General features: G+C 50.8%; 1 protein-coding gene across 2 annotated transcripts; it reads left to right on the plus strand.

Moving 5' to 3' along the window:
- Positions 1 to 1,531: 1,531 nt before the first annotated feature.
- IL10RA (interleukin 10 receptor subunit alpha) lies at positions 1,532 to 15,813 on the plus strand. 2 transcript variants are annotated; one of them, XM_012095514.5, is made up of 7 exons: positions 1,532 to 1,684; positions 4,108 to 4,222; positions 4,823 to 5,013; positions 6,130 to 6,299; positions 7,174 to 7,321; positions 9,392 to 9,513; positions 12,282 to 15,813. In XM_012095514.5, exons 1-7 carry the CDS (start codon positions 1,618 to 1,620, stop codon positions 13,209 to 13,211), a joined length of 1,743 nt encoding a protein of 580 aa, XP_011950904.1. In that variant the 5' UTR covers positions 1,532 to 1,617; the 3' UTR covers positions 13,212 to 15,813. The 2 variants fall into 2 exon arrangements, with proteins under 2 accessions (XP_011950904.1, XP_042088622.1); XM_042232688.2 differs by lacking the exon at positions 4,108 to 4,222.
- Positions 15,814 to 20,718: the final 4,905 nt, after the last annotated feature.

The raw sequence follows: 20,718 nt of genomic DNA on the forward strand, positions 1-20,718 counted from the left end.
CAGAGGTGAAGCAGACAGTTTGTCCCCCATACTCTGATATCTTCTATGCACCTAGAGCAAAGTCTCAGATGCGCGAATTGACAGAGATATGACTGACGGTGTTTACCCAGTTCTCCCAGAGCACTCTTGTTCAGCCACCAAGTCGTGCCTGACTCTGTGACCCAATGGACTGCAGCATGCTAGGCTTCCCTGTCTTTCACTGTCTCCCGGAGTTTGCTCAAATTCATGCCCATTACGTCAGTTACGCTATCAAACCAGGTTCTTGTCCTCTGCTGCCCCCTTCTCCTCCCACCTTCAATCTCTCCCAGCATCAGAGTCTTTTCCAATGAATCAGCTCTTCATATCAGGTGACCAAAGTATTGGAGCTTCAGCTTCAGCATCAGTCCTTCCAATGAATATTCAGGGTTGATTTCCTTTAGGATTGACTGGTTTGATCTCCTTGCTGTCCAAGGGACTCTCAGGAGTCTTCTCCAGCACCAAAGTTTGAAAGCATCAATTCTTCCACGTTTGGCCTTCGTTATGATCCAAGTCTCACATCTGCACATGACTACTGGAAAAACTATAGCTTTGAGTATACAGACCTTTGTTAGCAAAATGATGTACCTGCTTTTTAATGGCTTAGATGGTTAAGTGTCTGTCTACAATGTGGGAGAGCAGGGTTCAATCCCTGGGTCGGGAAGATCCCCTGGAGAAGGAAATGGCAATCCACTCCAGTACTATTGCCTAGAAAATCCCATGGACAGACGAGCCTGGTAGGCTACAGTCCATGGGGTAGCAAAGAGTCGGACACGACTGAGCGACTTCACTTTCACTTAGGTGTGTCATAGCTTTCCTTCCAAGCAGTGTCTTTTAATTTCATGGCTGCAGTCACCATCTGCAGTGATTTTGGAGTGTGTGTGGTGGTGGTTGGGGGCAACATGAGATTTCAGGCAGGTGAGGGAAACCAAAAAAGTCTGGAAGACATCATGAGCACCCCTTCGAAAACATTAAGCAGGTAGGAATCTGCCTATTTTACTCTAAGTTTAGCTCAGAGCCCTACACCAAGGTACCCGGCAATGCCAGGGCTCACACACGCACCTGTCCTCTCACACATTCCCTGAGCACAATCTTCTTCCCCAACGCGTACCTCCGTACAATTTGCTCTGACACCCTCACCCCACCTTCCGCGCCCACGAGGCAAGGCTGCCCCTCGCGTTGCCTCTGTGGGCCATCTCCCCCCTTCCCCGAACCTGAGCCCGAAAACACACGCCAACACACACACCCCTCCAGGCTACCCAGACTGCTTTCACTCTATTGCACTGGAGGCCCCGGGAGGCAAGGAAGGTGCGTTGACCAAACCCGGTCCCCGGCCGGGACCGCAAGACCCCGCCCCGGCGCTCCCCAGCTTCCGGTCCACGAGCTTGGGCAGTCCGCGCACCGGGCGGCGGGCTCGACTCCCTGACGTAGCGGCGTGTGGGCGGGACGCCTCGAGGCCCCGCCCTTCTGACGTCAGCCTCGCCGGGCGTGAGCGGACTCGCCAGCCTGAGGTTTCAGTCGCAGCCGAGTAGAGCCGCTGCGGGAGGCGAGCTTCCCGGCTCCGGCTTTGTCCCCGGCACGGGAGAATGCGGTGCGCCCAGGATGCTGCCGCGCCAGATAGTGAAGCTGGCGGCGCTCCTCAGCCTGCTCCTCGGCTCCCGCGCGCACGGTAAGGATCTGGGTCTAGCCTCGCCCTCTCCGCGCCCATCCCGCTCCCTCTCCCACCGGTTGTCAACTGTGCATTAAAGTTCTGCCTCCCACGGAGAACCCCGTCTGACTGACCGGCCCTCTATGGAGAGAGGCACCCATTATCTCCCCTCTCCCCGAATCTCCCGCGTTCTGGCAAGCCTGAGTCTCAGGCTCACACGTTGTAGACGTCTGAACAGGCTGAGATTGACTGGGGTAGTGGGGAAGTGTGGATAAAGAAGTTAAATGACCACCCCCCTTCAACTCACTGCCCACCCACGTCCCGGTGAGTCATAAATTCAGCCCTGACTCTTTTGTTGTTCTAGTTCAAATTATGGGACTCGTGGTCCCTCTGGGAAATTACTTTTATCTCAGTCTGACTCTACTTTCCCTCAGCTCTCCGATTAACCTGTTTCTTCCCCCGTGCCATGTCACCCCTCAACTCTTTTCCTCCACCATCACCTGTCACCCCCATCATACCATCCGTTCTCCTCCTTTAGCCCCCAAAGCATTCCCACTGCCGCCTGCCTCTTTCCTACTGTTATCCTTTAGCTCTCCCAACCCAGCTAGATGTCCTGGAAAGTGTCTGCAATTGAAAAGCTAAATCCTGAAGGGAGAGAATGAAAGGGTGGGGAGTCCCAAGAACAGAGGCAGAGAGAGCAGGGAGAGAGCCAGAATATGCAGTAAAACATGAGGTCACCATTCACATGATCGAGAGCTGAGCTGGGGATGTGCAACCCAAACACCGCAGAGACCCACTGTACTTTTCACTTTCCATGTACTCTTCTGAAATTGAGAAACCGACTTGAGGATCGAAAACAGTATAAGAAAGAAAGCAAAAAAGCATTATTAGAGAGATGATTAGAAGTTAGAGAACCAGGGCAGCCTGGGAGTCGCTGTCAGATGCAGACACATTAAGGGATTGGGGAGAGATGAAGAACTGGGTGTTAGCATTGGCCTTGACATGCTTCATTGCACTTAATGGGCAAATCTTCATTGCAAGACTCTTAAAGTAGGTCTATTTATCGCATTCTTACAAATGAGAAGATTTCTGCTAGGTTAAATGATTTGCCCAAGTCACACTAGCAAGTGCTAGTTTGCGGCTCTTGAAGTTAATTTTCCTTGATGAATGGTGTGTGGAGGAGGGAGGGGAAGACAGGAGGTGGATAGAGGCTTTGGTATTTAGTATCTTCCCTGATGGCTCAGGTGGTAAAGAATCTGCCTGCAATGCAGGAGATGAGGGTTCTATCTGTGGGTCGGGAAGATCCCCTAGAGGAGGAAATGGCAACCCACTCCAGTATTCTTGCCTGGAGAATTCCATGGACAGAGGAACCTGGCAAGCTACAGTCCATGGGGTTGGTCTCAAAGAGTCCAACACGGCTGGGCGACTAACACACACACATCTCACCTTGGAGCCAAGGGTGCCAGCTCTTTGTGGAAATGTCCTCAGCCCAGTCTAGGACCAGGACTATTTATTATATTCAGGCTGAGCCTGGATATCTGACTGCAGTAAAGCTGTCCTAGAAGCTGGGGAATGGGGCAACCACTCAACTTGGGCTTCTGTGAAGAGAAACAGGTAGATGCCAATGAGACAGATATCTGTGTACCAAAGAACTCCAGAGAGGGGGGCCTTGGGTTAAGGCCAGAACTGGGGCCAGAGTGGGAACCAGATGTGAGGTGGGAAGCAGACCTTGGGATAGGGCTGGAGCAGGCACAGGGATTGGGCACAGCCAGGGACCAGCTCATCTGAGAGCTCACTATGGGCACAGATTAAATCTCTGCCCCTCCCTTCTTGCCTGGAATGCATTACACCCAGCTTGTCTCTTCTCACTTCTGCTTCTGATCCCAGATAGCACAGGATGGTGATTTAAGGACTCATTAGTTCTGGGATAAGATCCATCTGGATTCAAGGGCCCATTCTACCCCTTACTATCCCCACTGACCTTGGGCAAGTCACTTAAAATCTCTGAACCTTCATTGCTTTTCTAGTAAACTTGGGGTAATAGATGCCTACCTTGTATGACTACCGTGGTAATTAAATGAGACACAGTATATGTAAAGCACTTAGCTGAGTGCTCAATAAATAGACTTCCCTGGGGGCTCAGCGGTCAACAGTCCACCTGCAATGCAGAAGACTTAAGAGACATGGGTTCAATCCCTGGGTCGGGAAGATCCCTTGGAGGAGGACATGGCAACCCACTCCAGTATTCTTGCCTGGAGAATCCCATGGACAGAGGAGCCTGGCAGGACAGAGCCCATAGAGTCCCAAAGAGTCAGACACGACTGAAGCAACTTAGCAGGCAGGCAGAATGCTTGCAGCCATCTGCGGTAGCATCTCTTCCCCAGGGTGGGTTGGGGGGGAGGCTCTGCTACCTCTGGTACTGACACTCTCCTCTCTTTGGACAGAACTGCCTAGACCTCCATCTGTGTGGTTTGAAGCAGAGTTTTTCCACCACGTCCTCTACTGGACACCCATCCCAAATCCGTCTGAAAGTACCTATTATGAAGTGGAGCTCCTGAAGTAAGCAAAAAGGAAGGTGGAGAAAGGAGGGAGATGAGTGAGGAAGTGGGAGACGGCATCCCCTTCTACCCCCTGGCATGGGAAGATACCTGCCTTGTTACTGAAATGACACCAGGAGAGACCCTGGCACATATCCATCAGTTGACAAGTACTGATCAAGTCTCATGTGCACTGAGCAGTATGCTGGGAGCTTGGGATGAGAAAGCCAAGCCTTTACCCTCAAGATTTTTCCATCCTATTGGAAAAACAGGAAAAGCATCCATAAGACAGTTGGAGAACAAGGAAGCCCTAAGGACTGCAGATGAAATTGGGAGGAGGAAGAAAGTGGGCTGTGTTGCAGAGAGTAGTAGCAAGTCTTCCTGTAGGAGTTGGCATTTGAGCTACTCATATTCCAATCTGAGAGTCTTTTGGACCACAGAGAAACTGGCTCAGAGCCCCAGAACCAAGGGAGATCCCCTTGCAACTGGATGCCCATACTAGAGGGAATACCCTGAGGGCTGTATTGTCATGTGAGCTCTCCCCTGGCCCCTTGCTTCCCTCCTAAAGGAGGCAGGTTGAAGCACAAGTTCCTCTCCCCAAGCCTACTCTGCTCTCTCGCAGGTATGGAGTAGAGCCCACCTCCTGGAAGCGCATCCTGAACTGTAGCCAGGTGCTGGTGATGTCCTGTGATGTCACTCTGGAGACCCTGGACCTGTATCGCAGCAACGGTTACCGAGCCAGAGTCCGGGCAGTGGACGGAAGCCAGCATTCCAACTGGACCTTTCCTGAAACCCGCTTCTCCATGGATGAAGGTGCTTCTCCTCCCCTGGGCCTAGAGCGTGGCTTTCAGGCTCCTTTCCAGCCAGAAGCTCTTGTCTAGACCTTTGCTCTCTGTTCCAATAGCTTGCCACATCCACCTGGCTTTCTAGTCAGGGATTTAGTTGCTCAAAGAAACCTGAGTCAGGACTTTGGAGAAAGTTTAGATGAAAATAGCCAAGTTGTTCAAGATTTAAAAGGGAACTGGAGTTGTTTATCCTACAGAAGAGAAGTCTTGGGGTGAGCTGGAACAGCTGAATCATGAGGGCCAGATTGGTATACTTGTAGGGTTCTGAGAGAGGAAGTGAATCCATAAGCAGTCAGCATCGGGCCCAAGCAATAGGCAGAATTTGAATCTGGTCCTGCTGCCTTTAGGAAAGAATTCCCTGAGATCAGGGCATGGGGCTTTGAAACAGTGAAAGTGAAAGTGAAGTGAAGTTGCTCATTCACGTCCAACTCTTTGCGACCCCATGGACACCAGGCTCCTCCGTACATGGGATTTTCTAGGCAACAGTACTGGAGTGGGTTGCCATTTCCTTCTCCAGGGAATCTTCCCGACCCAGGGATCAAACTCAGGTCTCCTGTATTGTAGACAGACGCTTTACTGTCTGAGCCACCAGGGAAGTCCATTTGAAGCAGTGAAGTGCTGCTGAAATCAAGTTGGGAGTTTCTCTCTGTAGAGAGTAGTGAAAAGGATGATAAGCCCCAAATGTGATAGGATTCTTTCATTCTGCAGATTGGGACTGACTGTGCTCTTATGTGTATGGCAAGCCTGCCCTGCAGAAGTCAGAATGATGCTCTTGGAGGTCATTGTCTCCCAAATGCCTGTTCACAGGCCGGTACTTCACTAACTACAGAAATATGACTGAGAAGTGTGTTTAAAATAGATGTTACCTGGGCCCCGCTTCCAAAATTCAGATTCACTGTGTCTTGAGTGGGTCCAGACATCTGTTTTTAGCCCTCTACCCCAGAAATTCCTTATGTGCTGCCAGGTTGGAAGACCTGTAATACAGGTTTTAGAGTGGGAAGAACTTGACCTTGGAGGCCAGGGATGGATGGGGTGCCCAGGCCTCCCCGGCCCAGCAGCCTCATGGTTCTGTCTCCCCACCCAGTGACTCTGACGGTCGCCAGCGTGAAGCTCGAGATGCACAACGGTAACATCGTTGGGGCCATCCAGCTCCCCAGGCCCAAGGTGGCCCCTGAAGGCGACACGTATGAAAACATCTTCCACAACTTCCGGGAGTACCAGATTGAGGTTCGCAAGGTACCAGGACTCTATGAGGTATGGGGTTCTCCATGGTCAGACTTGCCTGTCTCCTGGGGCCGGAAGTGCCTTTTGTCCTCCCCTTGGGAACTTTACCTGCAAAGTCAGGGAGGTTGTGAGGTGGATGGGGGGCGGGGAGGGAAGGTTGAGATGGCCTCAGTCCTCAAGTATGTGCTTCTGCCAGGTGGCAGGGAAGGCAGTGCCTGCTAGGTGTCTGTGGGACACTGTATAACTACAGGGGACATTGTATAGCTATGGTTTCCAATTCTCTTGTAGGCAGAGATTTTATTTTCTTTTATAGCTGGGGAAATGAGGCTCCAGGAGGCCCTGTAAGCACGCTCCCATAAGTGAGGGACCTGGAACCACAAAATCCATCTTCTTTCCTATCCACCATGGGCTTCCCAGGTGGTGCCCAGTCATATAGAACCCTCCTGCCAGTGCAGGAGATGTAAGAGACATGGGTTTAATCCCTGAGTCAGGATGATCCCCTGGAGGAGGGCATGGCACACCACTCCAGTAATCTTGCCTGGAGAATCCCATGGACAGGGGAGTCTGGTGGGCTGTAGTCCATGGGGTCACAAAGAGTCGGACATGACTAAATCAACTTGGCATGCATGCGTGTATCCCTTTCCACCACAGTTGACTCCAGCCCCTTCTGGGAAGGTCCTCAGTATCTATAAAACACTTCCTTTTCTATTTCAGTACAAAATAAATCATGGTAATCACAGAGATCTTGGGCTGCATTGATGAAGCAGGGTTTGTCAACCTTAGAAAAAGAACACTGAAGGAGGTTGACTTTCAGTGCTTTAGAGTATCTCTAACAGCCCCTCCGGCTCTCATGTGCCATGGAACAAGGATATCGTGTTTATTGCTCTGGTTGTTTTCATTTCAGTCCCATGGCAAGGTCAAAAACGAAAGCTTCAAACTCCCAATCCCGAGAGGGGTGGGAGAGTTCTGCGTCAGGGTAAAACCGTCTGTCGGCTCCCGAGTGAACAAAGAGGTCTGGTCCAAGGAGGAGTGCGTCTTGCTCACCTCACAGTGTGAGTTGCTTGGGGCTGCTGTCCGGGCAGGAGGGAGGCAGGGGGAAGGGAGGCAGGGCTGCCGCTGAGGGGCACTGTGATGGCCCCCCACCTGCCAGCACAGCCCTCCATCCTCACCCAGCCGCTGTGAAAGAGCTCCTGTTGTCCCGATTTTAGAGATATGGGAACTGAGGCTCAGGACGTACAAGCTACTTCCAGGCTGTGGTCACGGTGCCGGGCCTCCCAGCTGTGCGCGTGTTTCCACCAGAGCCCAGCTAAGCTCCCAGGAGCCCTTCCCAGCCCCGCTTAGTCAGCTGCGATGGTTCCTGTTTGTCACATTCCTCGGCTGAATGGAGCTGGGGACCCCAAGGGGGTCTTAGAACTTTCCCTCCTCCCCCTCAGAGGAAGCAGAACTAAGCTGGCTCTTCTCCGCAGCTGCGAAAGTCAGCAGACACTGTGCCAGGCTCCCAACCAAGTGCTGGCGGGGTGGAGGGGGGGTGATGGGGGGAGTGGCGGGCAAGGGCGTATGGGATGTGAAGTCCGTGGTTCTGCCCACAAGGATCTTACGGTCTGCCTGGGAAGACAGGGCATGGCAAGAGGAGGCTGCATCTAGCTACCTGGGATAGTATAAGTTGAACGCCTAGCAGGTGATGTCAACAGTCAGTGGGCTGGGAGAGTGCCCGGTCCAGTCGGGGCAGCGTCCAGCAGTGACCAGAGGGACTCCTTGCTTTTCTACAGCACATTTCAATTTATGGCAGACACTTAGAAGCTGGTTTTATTTAAGCCTCACTCTCACTGAAGCAGAGCAAGGCACCATCTCTGTGCCACACACACTTTTTCAACATCTGCTCACTAATACAGAAATAGTTTTGTGTGCAGGTCTGGGTTCAAATCTCAGCCTCACCACTTATGAAATATATCACCTTGGGCAACTTAATCTCTCTGGGCCTCAGGGTACTAGTCTATAAAAATAGGGACAGTAATAGTATTTACCTCTTAAGATAAGAGTAAGAATCAGATAACATAAGCATTGTAGTCCCCCCTATGCCCAGGGCATAAGTTCCAAGACCCCCAGTGGCGGACCTGAAATCATGGATATATACTGTTTTTTCCTGTACATATATGCATATGACAGAGTTTAATTTATCAATTAAATTGAAGATAAGTTAAAAGAACGTCCAAATTGCCAGCATCATGACTCTTGCACTTTGGGGCCATGATTGAGTAAAATAAGGGTTACTTAGACAAAAGCACTGAGTACCACAACTGCCCATCTGATAACTGAGGCAGCCCCTAAGTGACACGGGCAGGATCTTCTAGACAAAGGGAGGATTCATGTCCCAGGTGGGACAGAGTGATAGAGTGGGAAGCATGAGATTTCAAGTTACTCAGAATGGCACATGATTTAACTTACCAATTATTTATTTCTGGAAATCTTCCGTGTAATGTTTTTGGACCACAGGTAACTGAAACCACAGATTGGGATGGGGGTGCTGTTTTAAAGGGCTTGGTAGATGATAAATGCTGTGTAGCTCACAGCCACCTGTGAGGTAGGCACTATTATCGTGCCATTTTGTAGATGGTAAAACTAAGGCTCAGAGAGATTGAGTAATTTGTCCACGGCCTCACAGCTAGTAAGTGATAGACCTGGGATCGGAACCCAGGTCGGGCTGCTCCCAGAGCCTCCCTTCTTACCTGTTGTACCATCCTGTGCCACAGCTGTGTGTGCCATCATGTGAGTTCTGTGCAAAGACTGGCGGCAGAGCCCATGTGTTTAGTGAGGGATCCTTCAGGGTGGAGGTTGGAAAGCCAGGCAGGGATTCCTAAGAATCCAGGGACCACTCCCAGTGCAGGGGGCCTGGGTTCAATCCCTGGCCAGGAAACTAGGTTCTGCATGCCATAATTAAAAACAAAAGCAAGAATGGGGTTGTGGCCTCCGGGGTTGTGGCCTCCAGAGTTGTGGCCTAGAGGTAGCCTGAGGGGTTGGAGGGGCGGTTACTCGGCCAGTCACTGAGAGGCCTCTGAGAGGGGCCATGGGGACCACCCCTCCACATCCCATAGCCTACAAACCCATCTCTCTGGACCCCACAGATTTCACAGTGACCAACATCAGCATCTTTTCCACCTTCGTCCTGCTGTTCTATGGAGCCCTGACCTTCTGTCTGATCTTCCAGCTATATGTGCGGCGCCGGGGGAAGCTGCCTGCTGTCCTGGTGAGTCTTGCACAGAGGCCACCGCCCCATCCTTCCTTCCCAGCTCTACCAGGACTCCTAGAGGCAGGGCACACCCTCCAGGGCAGTCCATACCTTCAGCCCTGATGTTATCAGAGGCACCTTCATCAAGCACCATGGGGTCGGAGGGAGAATTTGAATGCCAAGCCCATGTTGCTTTATTGTGGCCCAGAAAAAACACAGTAATCACAACCCGCCTCACGCCATTTTGTTACTATTTGCTAATGACTGGCCGCAGACCAGCCCCTAGGCATTAGTACCTCGGAGACAGGCAGGTATAAGCCTGACTTTACAACTGAGGGAACTGAGGCAGAAAGAGATCGTTACGTGCAGAGAGCCCCACAGCCAGCAAGAGTCAAGGCCAGAGCCCAGCCTTACCATCCCTAGAGGCTGTGCTGAGTGCTCTGGAAGAGGAAGACAAGGGGCTGTGGTCAGGGTGGAGAGAGCAGCGTGGAGAGGATGCTGAGAGGAGGGCTTCCTGGAGGAAGCAGCATCTCCAGCCCTTCCTGGGAGGGGCGGGGCCGGGGGCAGGTCTCTGACTACGCAGTGCTGACAGATGCTGATTTGTAGTCAGTCAGCCTCTGAAATTCAACTTGTCCCATTGAGCAGCATCTCCAGACCTCAGCCCATCTCAGGCCTGGGATTCAGACTGGACCAAAGATGGTCCCCACAACTGACATTATTGGGATGGTCAAGGACTCAGCTATAAGGAGACAGGAGCCCAGGAAAGCTCACAAATGGAAGGGGACCTTCCGCAGGGTTCCCAGGATCTCTAGGGGAAATAAGGCAAGTGGCAAAGGCCCTCTGCAATGATCTTGAGTAAGAATTCTGAGATGGGCATGGAGCGGGGAGAAGGGGGGTGAAGCTGCCTGGTGAGCGCACCATGGGGCCTGCCCTCAGGGATGGGTAAATATAAAGCAGAGCAGTGGGAGAGGACCACTGGATAGAAGTGTCTTAGTTGAGCTTGAGGAAAGACATCTAGTAAGAGAGAGGGGGCAGTGGAGCTACAGTTACCAAGCACCTACAGCATGCAAAGTGTTGTACGGAAAGCAATTGAGTAGGTGGGCCCAAGAGGTTTGATTAAGTCTGTAGGGACAGCCAATGAATCAACTAGTAATTTTAATGCAAACCAGCAAAATGGACATAGACGTAGATGCAAAAATGCCAAAGGAGATGACAAGCAATCTGTAGTTTTTTGTTCCTTCTGAACATTTGGATCAGAGAATTAAATCAACTATTAACTTTAATACAAACCTTGGCCTAGATGACACAGCTGATAGAAGGCAAAGCTGGAATTTGAACCCCGAAAGTCTGGCTCCAGAATATACATCCTTAGTCACCAAGCTATATGATAGTAATAGGGATCCAACCAATAAGAGTTGCATTAGAGTCGTCATATACAAAGGGATTATATGTGCAACAGTGAGTCAATAGGTCAATCTATAAACCTTAGGAGTGCCTACTATGTGCCATCTCAGTTTAAGCAGCTCTAGGAAGAGAGTGGTCAATAAGAACAGACAACTCCTACCCTCAGGAGCTTGTGAACGTTTTGTTGGGTATAGGGAGTGAGCGTATCTGTGTATATGCATGTGGGAGCACAGAAAACAAAAATTAACTCCAGAAACTAAGTGCTAGGAATAAATAAACAAGGTTAATAGGAAGCGGGGCGATCGGGAAAGCCTCTCTGAGGAGATGACCTCTGAGCCAAGACCTGAATGATAAGAAGGATACAGTCATACAGAATGTTTGGGGAAGAGTATTCCAAGCAGGAGTAGCCTATCCAAAGGCCCTGAGGTAGCACTGTCTGGAGCAGAAGGAACTCCAGTGCAACTGGGGCAGAAGAGCTAGGGGGAGAAGGGTTAAGCGACTTCCCAGGACTCTTAGCAATTAATGGGGGCTGAGCGACCTCGCTTTCAGTTTTCACTTTCATGCATTGGAGAGGAAAATGGCAACCCACTCTAGTGTTCCTGCCTAGAGAATCCCAGGGACAGGGGAGCCTGGTGGGCTGCCGTCTGTGGGGTTGCACAGAGTCGGACACGACTCAAGCGACTTAGCAGCAGCAGCAGCAGGGCCTCCTCAGCTGCTAGTCCTGTGCTTGTTCACTGACCCACACTGAAGCCAGGCTGTGTTTATGAGAGTCACACTCAGGGAGTGGAGAAATGATCTTGGTATCTCACCTCCAGCATTTTAAAAGATGAAATAAATAGCATGGAATAGGGCGGGACAGAATACAATAGAAAACGATGCACAGGCAGTAACAATAAGTATTATTTTGTGAAACTGACTTCAGTTGTATATGAATAATATATTTGTGCACTATTTATATCTTATGTAACATTATTATGTAACATGTTTCTTACTCAGGGTCCTACTGGGGGGAAAAAACGTCTGAAACACATTTCTAGATCTCAATGTGTCCAGCCAGCTCTCGGGTTTGAAAAGCACTGCTGATGGAGCTGCCGGAGAATGTTCACCTTTCCTTGCAGCCTCCCATTCTGTCTGTCATTCTGTCTGAGCTCTGAGAACACAGGCTTCTTAGGTAGCTGGCCTGAGTCAAACTGAGAACTGCATGAGGAGGAAAACTCTATTCTGAAACAAAGCCAAGAGGACAAGCAACCTGTCCTGCAGGCTCTGCCACGCCCCATCTGTTGGAGCAGTGTCTCCTGAACCCCTCACCTCTCCCGGCTGCACTGGGGTGGGTTCCTGCCAGTGACCCTCCCGCCCCTCAAACTCTGTGCTCTCTTCCCCAGGTCTTCAAGAAGCCCAGTCCCTTCAACCTCATCAGCCAGTTTTCCCACCCAGAGACCCAAGATGCCATCCATAACCTGGACGAGGAGGCCTTCCCCAAGGTGACTCCGGAGCTGAGGAACTCAGACATGCACGGCAGCACCGACAGTGGCTTCAGCAGTGCCAAGCCGTCGCTGCAGACCGATGAGCCCCAGTTCCTCCTCCCTGCCTCTGACCCCCAGGCCGGGGGCACTCTGGAAAAGGGGATGCCCCAGGAGTTGGAGAACAGCTGTGGTAGTGGGGGTAGCAGCAACAGTGCAGACAGCGGGATCTGCTTGCCAGATCCCCGCCTGTGTCCCAGCGCGGAGCCCAGCTGGGAGCCGCAGGTGGGGAGCGACACCCGGGATCGGGAGGACAGTGGCATTGGCCTGGTCCAGAACTCTAGGGGACAGCCTGAGGATGCTCAGGGTGGCTCAGCTTCAGGCCATGTGAGTCCCCTGGGACCTGAGGAGCCTGCGGAAGAAGACTCAGTGGCAGGGGCCTTCCAGGGCTACCTGAAGCAGACCCAGGGCCCAGAGGAGAAGGCAGCCCAGGCAGGCGGCCTGGAAGAAGAGTCTTCCTCAACAGAGGACCTTGACCCCCAATGCAGGATGTGCCTGGATACTGAGGCGGGCTGGCCTCTACCAGCCCTGGCCAAGGGCTATGTGCAACAGGACCCCCCAGAAATGATTCTTGCTCCTTTGCAGACCCCTGAAGGACAGTGGGACCAACCAACTGAGGACTGGCCATTCCTGGGCTTGACCAGCTGTGGCGACCTCGGCACATCTGACTGGAGCTTTGCCCATGACTTTGCCCCTCTGGATTGTGTGCCGGCCCCGGGTGGTCTCCTGGGCAGTTTTGACTCAGACCTGGTTACCCTGCCACTGATCACCAGCCTGCAGTCAAATGAGTGAGGCAGGCTGAGGGCTTGCTTTTGATTTCAGCTGCACGCTGCCTGGACCCAGAGGATCCAGGGGCCAGAAGTGAAGCACAGTGCCAGTCTGGGCACTTTGCTGCAGGCCCAGCAGGCCCAGTAGGTGTCCAGGGCAGAAGGAAGCTAGACTAACACAGGATACATAGGTGGCATTGGCCTGCTCTGCAGACAGGGCCCTGCAGACTCTGGCAGAGCTGAGAAGAGCAGGGCAGAGACCTCCCCTCTCCTCGGGACACGTCCTGTGCTTTAAAGGACTCTTTGCTCAGGGGGATCATGAGGCCACGAGGCTAAAGTCAGCTCAGTGAGCCAGGCCTCCCCATTTAGGCCGTCCATGTGTCAGGAGAGCCTCCAGCTGGATGGAGGGCTGGGAGGATAGAGGCGTCAGGGCTGCCAATGCAGGGGCCACTTCCAGGGGAGGAAGGAGGAAACAGGAGCCAAAGGGAGCTGAGATCCAAAAGGGGGCTTCTGACTCAGAACCCTGGGGATGTTGTGCCCGTCTGCAGACAGTGCCCTCTTTTGAGCAAATAGAGCAGCAGCCCCCTGGGGCACTTGGAGTGGCCAGTTCACACACTGCCCTCATCCTGCTGCTCCCACCACCTTGCTGACAGAACCAGAGAAACCATGGGTGTTTGTCCTGGTCCAAACACAGCCCTTCAGTGGCTCTCTAGGCTTGGACACCACCTTATCTGCCCAGGAGGGTCAGGGTTAGGACCCACACTTGTGTTGCTGCTGATGTCCAGCTATAGGACAGGGCACTGGGCTGGGACCTCTGTATTCTCAGTGATCAGATGTGGTGAGCTTGGACCAGCAGCCACTTCTCAGAAGTGGACGTCACTCAGCTGTGTCTGACTCTGTGCGACCCCATGGAGACTGTAACCTGCCAGGCTCCTCTGTCCATGGGATTCTCCAAGCAAGAATATTGGACAGGGTAGTCATTCCCTTCTCCAGGGGATCTTCCTGACGCAGGGATCGAACCTGTGTCTCCTGCATGACAGGCAGATTCTTTACCATCTGAGCTATTTATCAAAGGGCCGTGGTTATTCCATTTGTGAAATAAAGACTCAGTCTCATGCTGGGATGTTGGCCAACCTGGCTTCTGGGGTGACACCTCCAGCCCCACGTGATGCTGGGCTGGGAGGAAGCCGTGTCCGCACAGAGCTGAGGGCCGAGGGACAGCCCCACACTGAGGGCCTGTCCATGCAGCAGGAGTGGCTGGGACTATGCTGAGACAGTGACCAGACCCTGGGCCTAGGGAGGGGACAGTGTGGGCTCTGCTTCCCCACAGTCAGTTTGGGATCTGTCTGCACCTGTGAGCAGGGAAGCTGTATGCTCCCCAGGTCATCCTTGGCCCTGCCTTCTCCGTGGCACTCTTGGAGTGAACGTCAGGCCCAATGAATCCAGCCAGAGCTCCTCCACTCCACCAGAAAGCTCAGAGATGCCAGTCCAATAATAATTCCCTCTAGAAACGGGTCTGAGGGAGGGTTTCTCAGCATTTCCTTGGAAGGTTTATTTATTTATTTATTGAAAAGGCAGCATGGTACAGGGAAAGAGTTCTGGGCATTTCGAGGGCCTAGGAGTTCTCATTCTGACTTCACTGTTCCTAGCCGTGTGGCCTTGGGAAAGTCACCTTTCCTCATCTATGAGACCAGGAAATGTTGCCTGACTTGCTTTGTTTATAAGGTTCCACTGAGAACATGAATGCGAATGTGGCTTGAAACACAAGGCTCTGTTAATGAGTTGATGTACGTTTTTTCTTCCAATAAATTATTGGGATCACAGGAATCTCGGGAAACCAGTCAGATGTCTGATGACACAGTGGCTGGTAGAGGCGTGGTTATTGATGATCAAGGATGATAATGAATAGGATGTGTGACGTCAGTCAGATTTCGATGACACAGTGGCTGGTAGAAGTGTCAAGTTATTGATGATCAAGGGTGAAAAGGAATAAGATGTGTGATGTCGCTTTAAGGCACCAAGACTGAGGACTCATGCTCAAATCAGGTCTAGTTCCTCCTGTTACCATTTGTTGCCTGTGACCTTGGGCAAATTCCTTACTAAGTCCCAGTTTCCTCATCTATAAAATGGGAATAATAATTCCTCGTGGGGATGTTGGGGAGTTTAAAAGAGATCATACGTAAAGAGTTTAACACGCACCAGGTGTGTGGTATTCCAGGCATAGGTAGCTGTCATTGACTTTTTTTAAATTTTTAATTGGAGGATAATCGCTTTACAGTGTTGTGTTGGTTTCTGCTGTATGTCGTTGACTTTTAAAGCTGTAAAGGGAAATGAACAGTTTTTCTTGGAAACTGGTGAAAGAGATCTTTAAAAATGTATATTAAATATATGACAAAATTGTTGACACAGAATGTAAGCAAAGATAATGAAGGAATTCCCTGGCAGTCCAGTGGTTAGGACCCTGAGCTTTCAGTGACAGGGGCCTGAGTTCGATCCCTGGTCAGGGAACCAAGATCCCATAAGTCACAGGGTGCCACCAAAAAAGAAAAAAGAATGATAATGTAAAAATTATGTAATATAATGAGAGGTAATGAAAATGGATGTAAATGAAAGAGTATACAGAGGTTCTTTGTTGTTGTAATTGTCCAGTCACTAAGTCGTGTCCAACTCTTTGCGACCTGATGAGCTGCAGCACGCCAGGCTTCCCTGTCCTTCACTGTCTCCCAGAGCTTGCTCAAACTCATCCACTGAGTTGGTGATGCCATCTGACCATCTCATCCTGCCATCCCCTTCTCCTCCTGCCCTCAATCTTTCCCAGCATCAGGGTCTTTTCTAGTGAGTCAGCTCTTTAGGAAGACTGAAAAGGAAACCATGGGACAGAGATGGATGCGAATTCTGACAACTTGAAAGGAGACCCCAATGGCCCCTCCCTTCCAAGAAGACAGTAAACCAGGTGTCCCTGGAACCCACCAACTGCTCCCCCCAACCTGGAAGTGTGTCCCAGAGGTACTTCTCATAAGTGCGGAAGCCATCTGCATTCAATTCTAAAAGCAGCCTCCTCCTTCCACGAAAAGCCACATGTGGGTTTGAGGCTCTCCCCAAGCTCAGCCCAGCGGGTGGAGCAGACCCAGGGCTCGAGGCCTGAGTCTGGGTACACTTTGCTCTCTGTCACATCCTGGATCCTCCGGGAGGTGGCCAAGGACACTGCGTCTCTGTTCCCCTGTGTTGTCTCCAACCACACCTCTGCCCTCTTAATCTGAGAAACTAACCAGTTCTGGGGAAGCGCTGATCCTATCACCTTCACAGAACTTGACTTATCTCACACTGTTTGGGAGCTGCTCAGACAGACTTCTGCCCCGAAGGTCGTCTTGTCAGATTGGTAAGAAGTGTGAGACTGGTCACTTTCTCCTGGAACTGAGTGTTGGAAATGGAAAGGTCCCTGGGGCAGGTTGGATGAGGGCTGGCCAAGATGTTGAATATGAAGATTCAAGAGAGAGGGGGTCCGAAGCTGTGGAATCGGTGGGAGTTTGGGCCGGGTCTCCTCCCTTTTTCAGCTCAGACTGCCCAGCACCAGGGCCATGGGAGAAACTGAGAGAGTTCCTCCAAACAGCGGTCGGATGCCGCCAGACTTCTCAGGAATTTGAAATAAAGTCCCCAAGAGACATCCCCGTCTGTTCCTACACTGAGAAACCTCCTGTGAGGGCTTTTCCAAGCTGAGGAATGGGTGACTCTGCGTTTCTATGAGCTAATGGAACTTCCTCTTAGTAAGGAGAGGGGAAATGGGTCAACTCCACTGAAGAGGAAATTCTATTGAACTGTGCTTTCCTGAGTTTGTAAATAGCTATGGTCAACGGGTCTCCCTCATCTTCCCCGATCTCCCATTTCTCTCCACCCCATTCCCAGTGCACACGAGGTCACAGAGCACACGTGACTCCTGAGATAGTCCCACCCATTTCACCGAATGGAGCCCATAGGGCAACACGGGTTGAGGGGGGTGGTCTCTGAGCCCTACCTGCGAACAGCAGAGAAGGAGGCACTAACGTGGTGCCCACCTGGGGCAGTACGCTGGTAACCGAGCGAGGTAGTTCTAGCAGTTAGGGCTGATTTTATCAAGCCCCAATCTAGAGGACGCTAGATACTTGGAACGCATGACTCATCCATTTCCTGTGGTGCTCATGGGCTTGGGGGTTTCTTTTAAAGCAAATCCACAATTAAAAAATTTGTATTAATCACTTATGATCATTTTTATTACTGATCCACCACACCTTTCCTCACTATCAGCTTGATCTTAACTTTGTTATCACTCCCACAAACATTCAGAAAGGGTGCTGGTAAACACACAGCATCCAGTAAACACTGACAAGAGAAGGGCTGGGTGCAGTGAAATTTGTGTTTCAGAAAGATAACCTTGGTCAGCCCCGGAGGCGTGAGTCAGAAGGGACCGGGAAGAATGCTGAGAGAACTGGTCGGAGGCATTTCATTTCTTCAAGGAGTATATAGTAACCTCTTGCTATGCGCCCAACGTGGTACTCAGCCCTGGGTCAAGAATGGTGAACGAAAGAGGCACAGCTTCACGGAGGGCACCTTCTGCTTATGAAGGTAATCACCAAGCTGCTCAACAACAAGTATATATTCCTATAATCACTGAGAAGTGTCATGAAAGACACTGCTATGCACACAACAGATGAAGGCAACAGGCAGAGAAACGGGACGAGAGATATATTGGCTCAAGCTGCTATAACAAAATACTGTAGGCTGAGTGGCTTCAACAACACAAAATTAATTTTCATTGTGCTGGAGGCTGGGACATCCAAGACCAAGCTGTTGGCAGATTCACTTCTTAGTGAGGGCTGTCTTCCTGACTTGCAGATGAGGCTAAAGATTCATGATGGGTGCTTCTCCTTCTTACTGAGCGGGATGGGATGGAGGAGGGGTGGCAGAGAGCTCTGGTTTCTCTTCCTCTTCTTATAAGGATGCTTTTTTCCATTATGAAGGCTCCATTCTCACAACCTCATCTAACCCTAAGTACATGCCAAAGGCTCCGCCTCCTAATACCAGCACGTCAGGGGTTAGGGTGTCAACAGATGAATGGTGGGACCACAAACATTCATTCCACACCAGAGGCTTAAATGAGCAGGGACGGTGGGAATGGAAAGTAAGTGACAGATTCAAAAGACATTTTTGAAGGGAGAATTAGCAAGACTTGATGACTGGCTGGAGTGAGAGAAACAGGAACCAGAGGTATTAATACTAATCATACTTCAATGTGGGCTTCCCTGGTGGCTCAGACGGTAGAGAATCCGCCTGCAATGTGGGAGATCTGGGTTTGATCCCTGAGTTGGGAAGATCCCCTAAAGGAGAGCACGGCAACCCACTCCAGTATTCTTGCCTGGAGAATCCCACGGACAGAGGAACCTGGAGGGCTATGGTCCTTGAGGTCGCAAAGAGTCAGACAGGACTGAGTGACTAAGCACACACATACTTCAATGTGGATGATAAGAAAAGTGAAATATGGCCATGGAAGGGAGATATAAAGGGCAGGGGATAGAGGGGAGATGGTAAGTTCTGGAGTTAATATGACAAGTCAGCCAAGGGAAAGTTGCTCCGGCAAGGCAAGGCAAGGCAAGGCAGACCTGGCACTGGATGAGGGCTCGGAGCGGAGGATTCAGATGTGGACACTTTAGTGCTATGAAACACTTAGTTTGTGTCCACATCCCAAGGTGTGGAGAAGACCAGCAAGCCCCCCTGCAGTTAGAATACTCATCTGATGATCACTCACCTTGAGGAAAACTGGGCTGCCACTCCTCTACTCTTGGTGACAGCTGTGCTGGGCTCCTGTCTTGCAGGTCCCAGGGTCACTGGCGCCATGTTGTTCCTTGGACAGTGACAGCCCATCCGTCACAAGGCTGAAGTCAAGGGTTTTTGGTAAGTCAGCTGCTCTGTAGGGCTGGTTAGTTCTGGGGTAGGAAGAGTGCCTGGTAAAGACTGGTCCATGACTGCCAGAGGTCTGGGTGTGAGTGCCACGCTGCGTGCCTGTACACAGAAGGAGGGGCTGGTGGAGGGGAAGGCTTCATGATGGCCCTGGAGAGAACAGAAACATTCTTTAGGATCCTGCTATCTAGTCACCCCAAGGCTAGCACTATTCTTCGTCCTCCCCTTCCCACCCTCTACCTATCCCCCAGAACAGTTTCTGAAAACATAACCTACATTTAAACCATCTGGGGCTGCTTGCCTTCCTAAGCTTCTCTCCAAGGCTCAGAATTTCTAAGGCTAGTTCCCAGGGACCTGCTTAGTAAGTAAGTTACAAATAATCAAGTTTCAGGTGATTCACATACACATCAAAGTCTGAGAGTCACTCCTTTGGAGAACCACTTGATGACTTGCTGCTTGTTCTGTTAAACTCAACCCTTCTCTCCTCACTGCTCCTAGAGGATATCTCCCAGTCCATGCATTTAAATGCTATCTGGATGCTGATGACTTCCAAATGTCTGAGAAGGACTTCTGAATTCTAATGCCCCCTGAGCAGCTCCGTTTGGATGTCTAGCACGCATCTAAAAATATGCCTAAAACAGAACTCTCGACTCCCTCACACACTCATTCCTCCCCCAGTCTTCCCCTCCAACTGGCACCATCATTTGCCTAGTTGTTCATAACAAAAAATCAGGAGTCATTCTCTCACAACCCACACCTGATCCACCAGACAGGTCCGAATCAGCTCTGCCTTCCAAATAAGTGAATCCAACCACTTATCACCACCCCCACAGGATAACCCTGGTCAAATCCGTTGTCTTGTCTCACCTGGACCACTGTTCATCCCCTTCCTGCCCCTCTGTTTCCACTCCTGCTCCCTTAGTCTAATCCAGTGTGATTTGTACAGTATACTTAATCGAGTACAGTAACCTCCATGATCTTCATAACATATAACTCAGGTCATGTTATTCGTCTGCTGGAAGCCCTCTCCTTTGAGCTTGGTAAAGTCCAGATGAGCTGGTATCTGCCCACTCTCCCGACATACCTCCTGCAATCTCCCCCTGCCCACTCTGCTTCAATCTAATGTCTATCTCAGGGCATTAGCCCTTGTTCCTCCCCGGTCTTCTCCTGAATGCCCTCCTCACTTGATTTAAGTGTCTCCTCAAGTGGAGCCTCCTTGGAGAAGTCTTCACTGACCACGCTATCCAAGTATCCTCCCTTACTCTGTTCTATCCCTCCATCTCCAGCTTTTTGCTTTCAGAGCACTTATCATTATCTAAAATGATATGTTTGTCCCCTGTTTGAATTGCGGGCTCAGATCTTACAATATTTCAAGTTTTGGGAGAGTCTCCCAACCTCACTTAGCATCGTCTAATAAACTGTGTAGTTTACTCCTTTCATGATCTGTTTATATGTTTATTTGCTGTTTATATGTTTATTTGCTCATAGCCTGTCACTCCCAAGAAAATATAAGATATGTGAAAGCAGGGACTTTATCTTTTCAATTTACTCCTACATTTCCAAACCTAGAATGTAGACTCTCAGTTTGTATTTGGGGATGA

This window comes from Ovis aries, chromosome 15 (assembly GCF_016772045.2).
Source record: "Ovis aries strain OAR_USU_Benz2616 breed Rambouillet chromosome 15, ARS-UI_Ramb_v3.0, whole genome shotgun sequence".
In the NCBI taxonomy this organism is placed as follows: Eukaryota; Metazoa; Chordata; class Mammalia; order Artiodactyla; family Bovidae; genus Ovis; species Ovis aries.

Coding starts and splice junctions, on each gene's coding strand:
- IL10RA (XM_012095514.5), top strand. CDS start 1,618: ATGCTGCCGCGCCAGATAGTGAAGCTGGCGGCGCTCCTCAGCCTGCTC. Junction 6,300..7,173: donor AGGTACCAGGACTCTATGAG/GTATGGGGTTCT, acceptor TTTTCATTTCAG/TCCCATGGCAAGGTCAAAAA. Junction 9,514..12,281: donor GGAAGCTGCCTGCTGTCCTG/GTGAGTCTTGCA, acceptor TCTCTTCCCCAG/GTCTTCAAGAAGCCCAGTCC.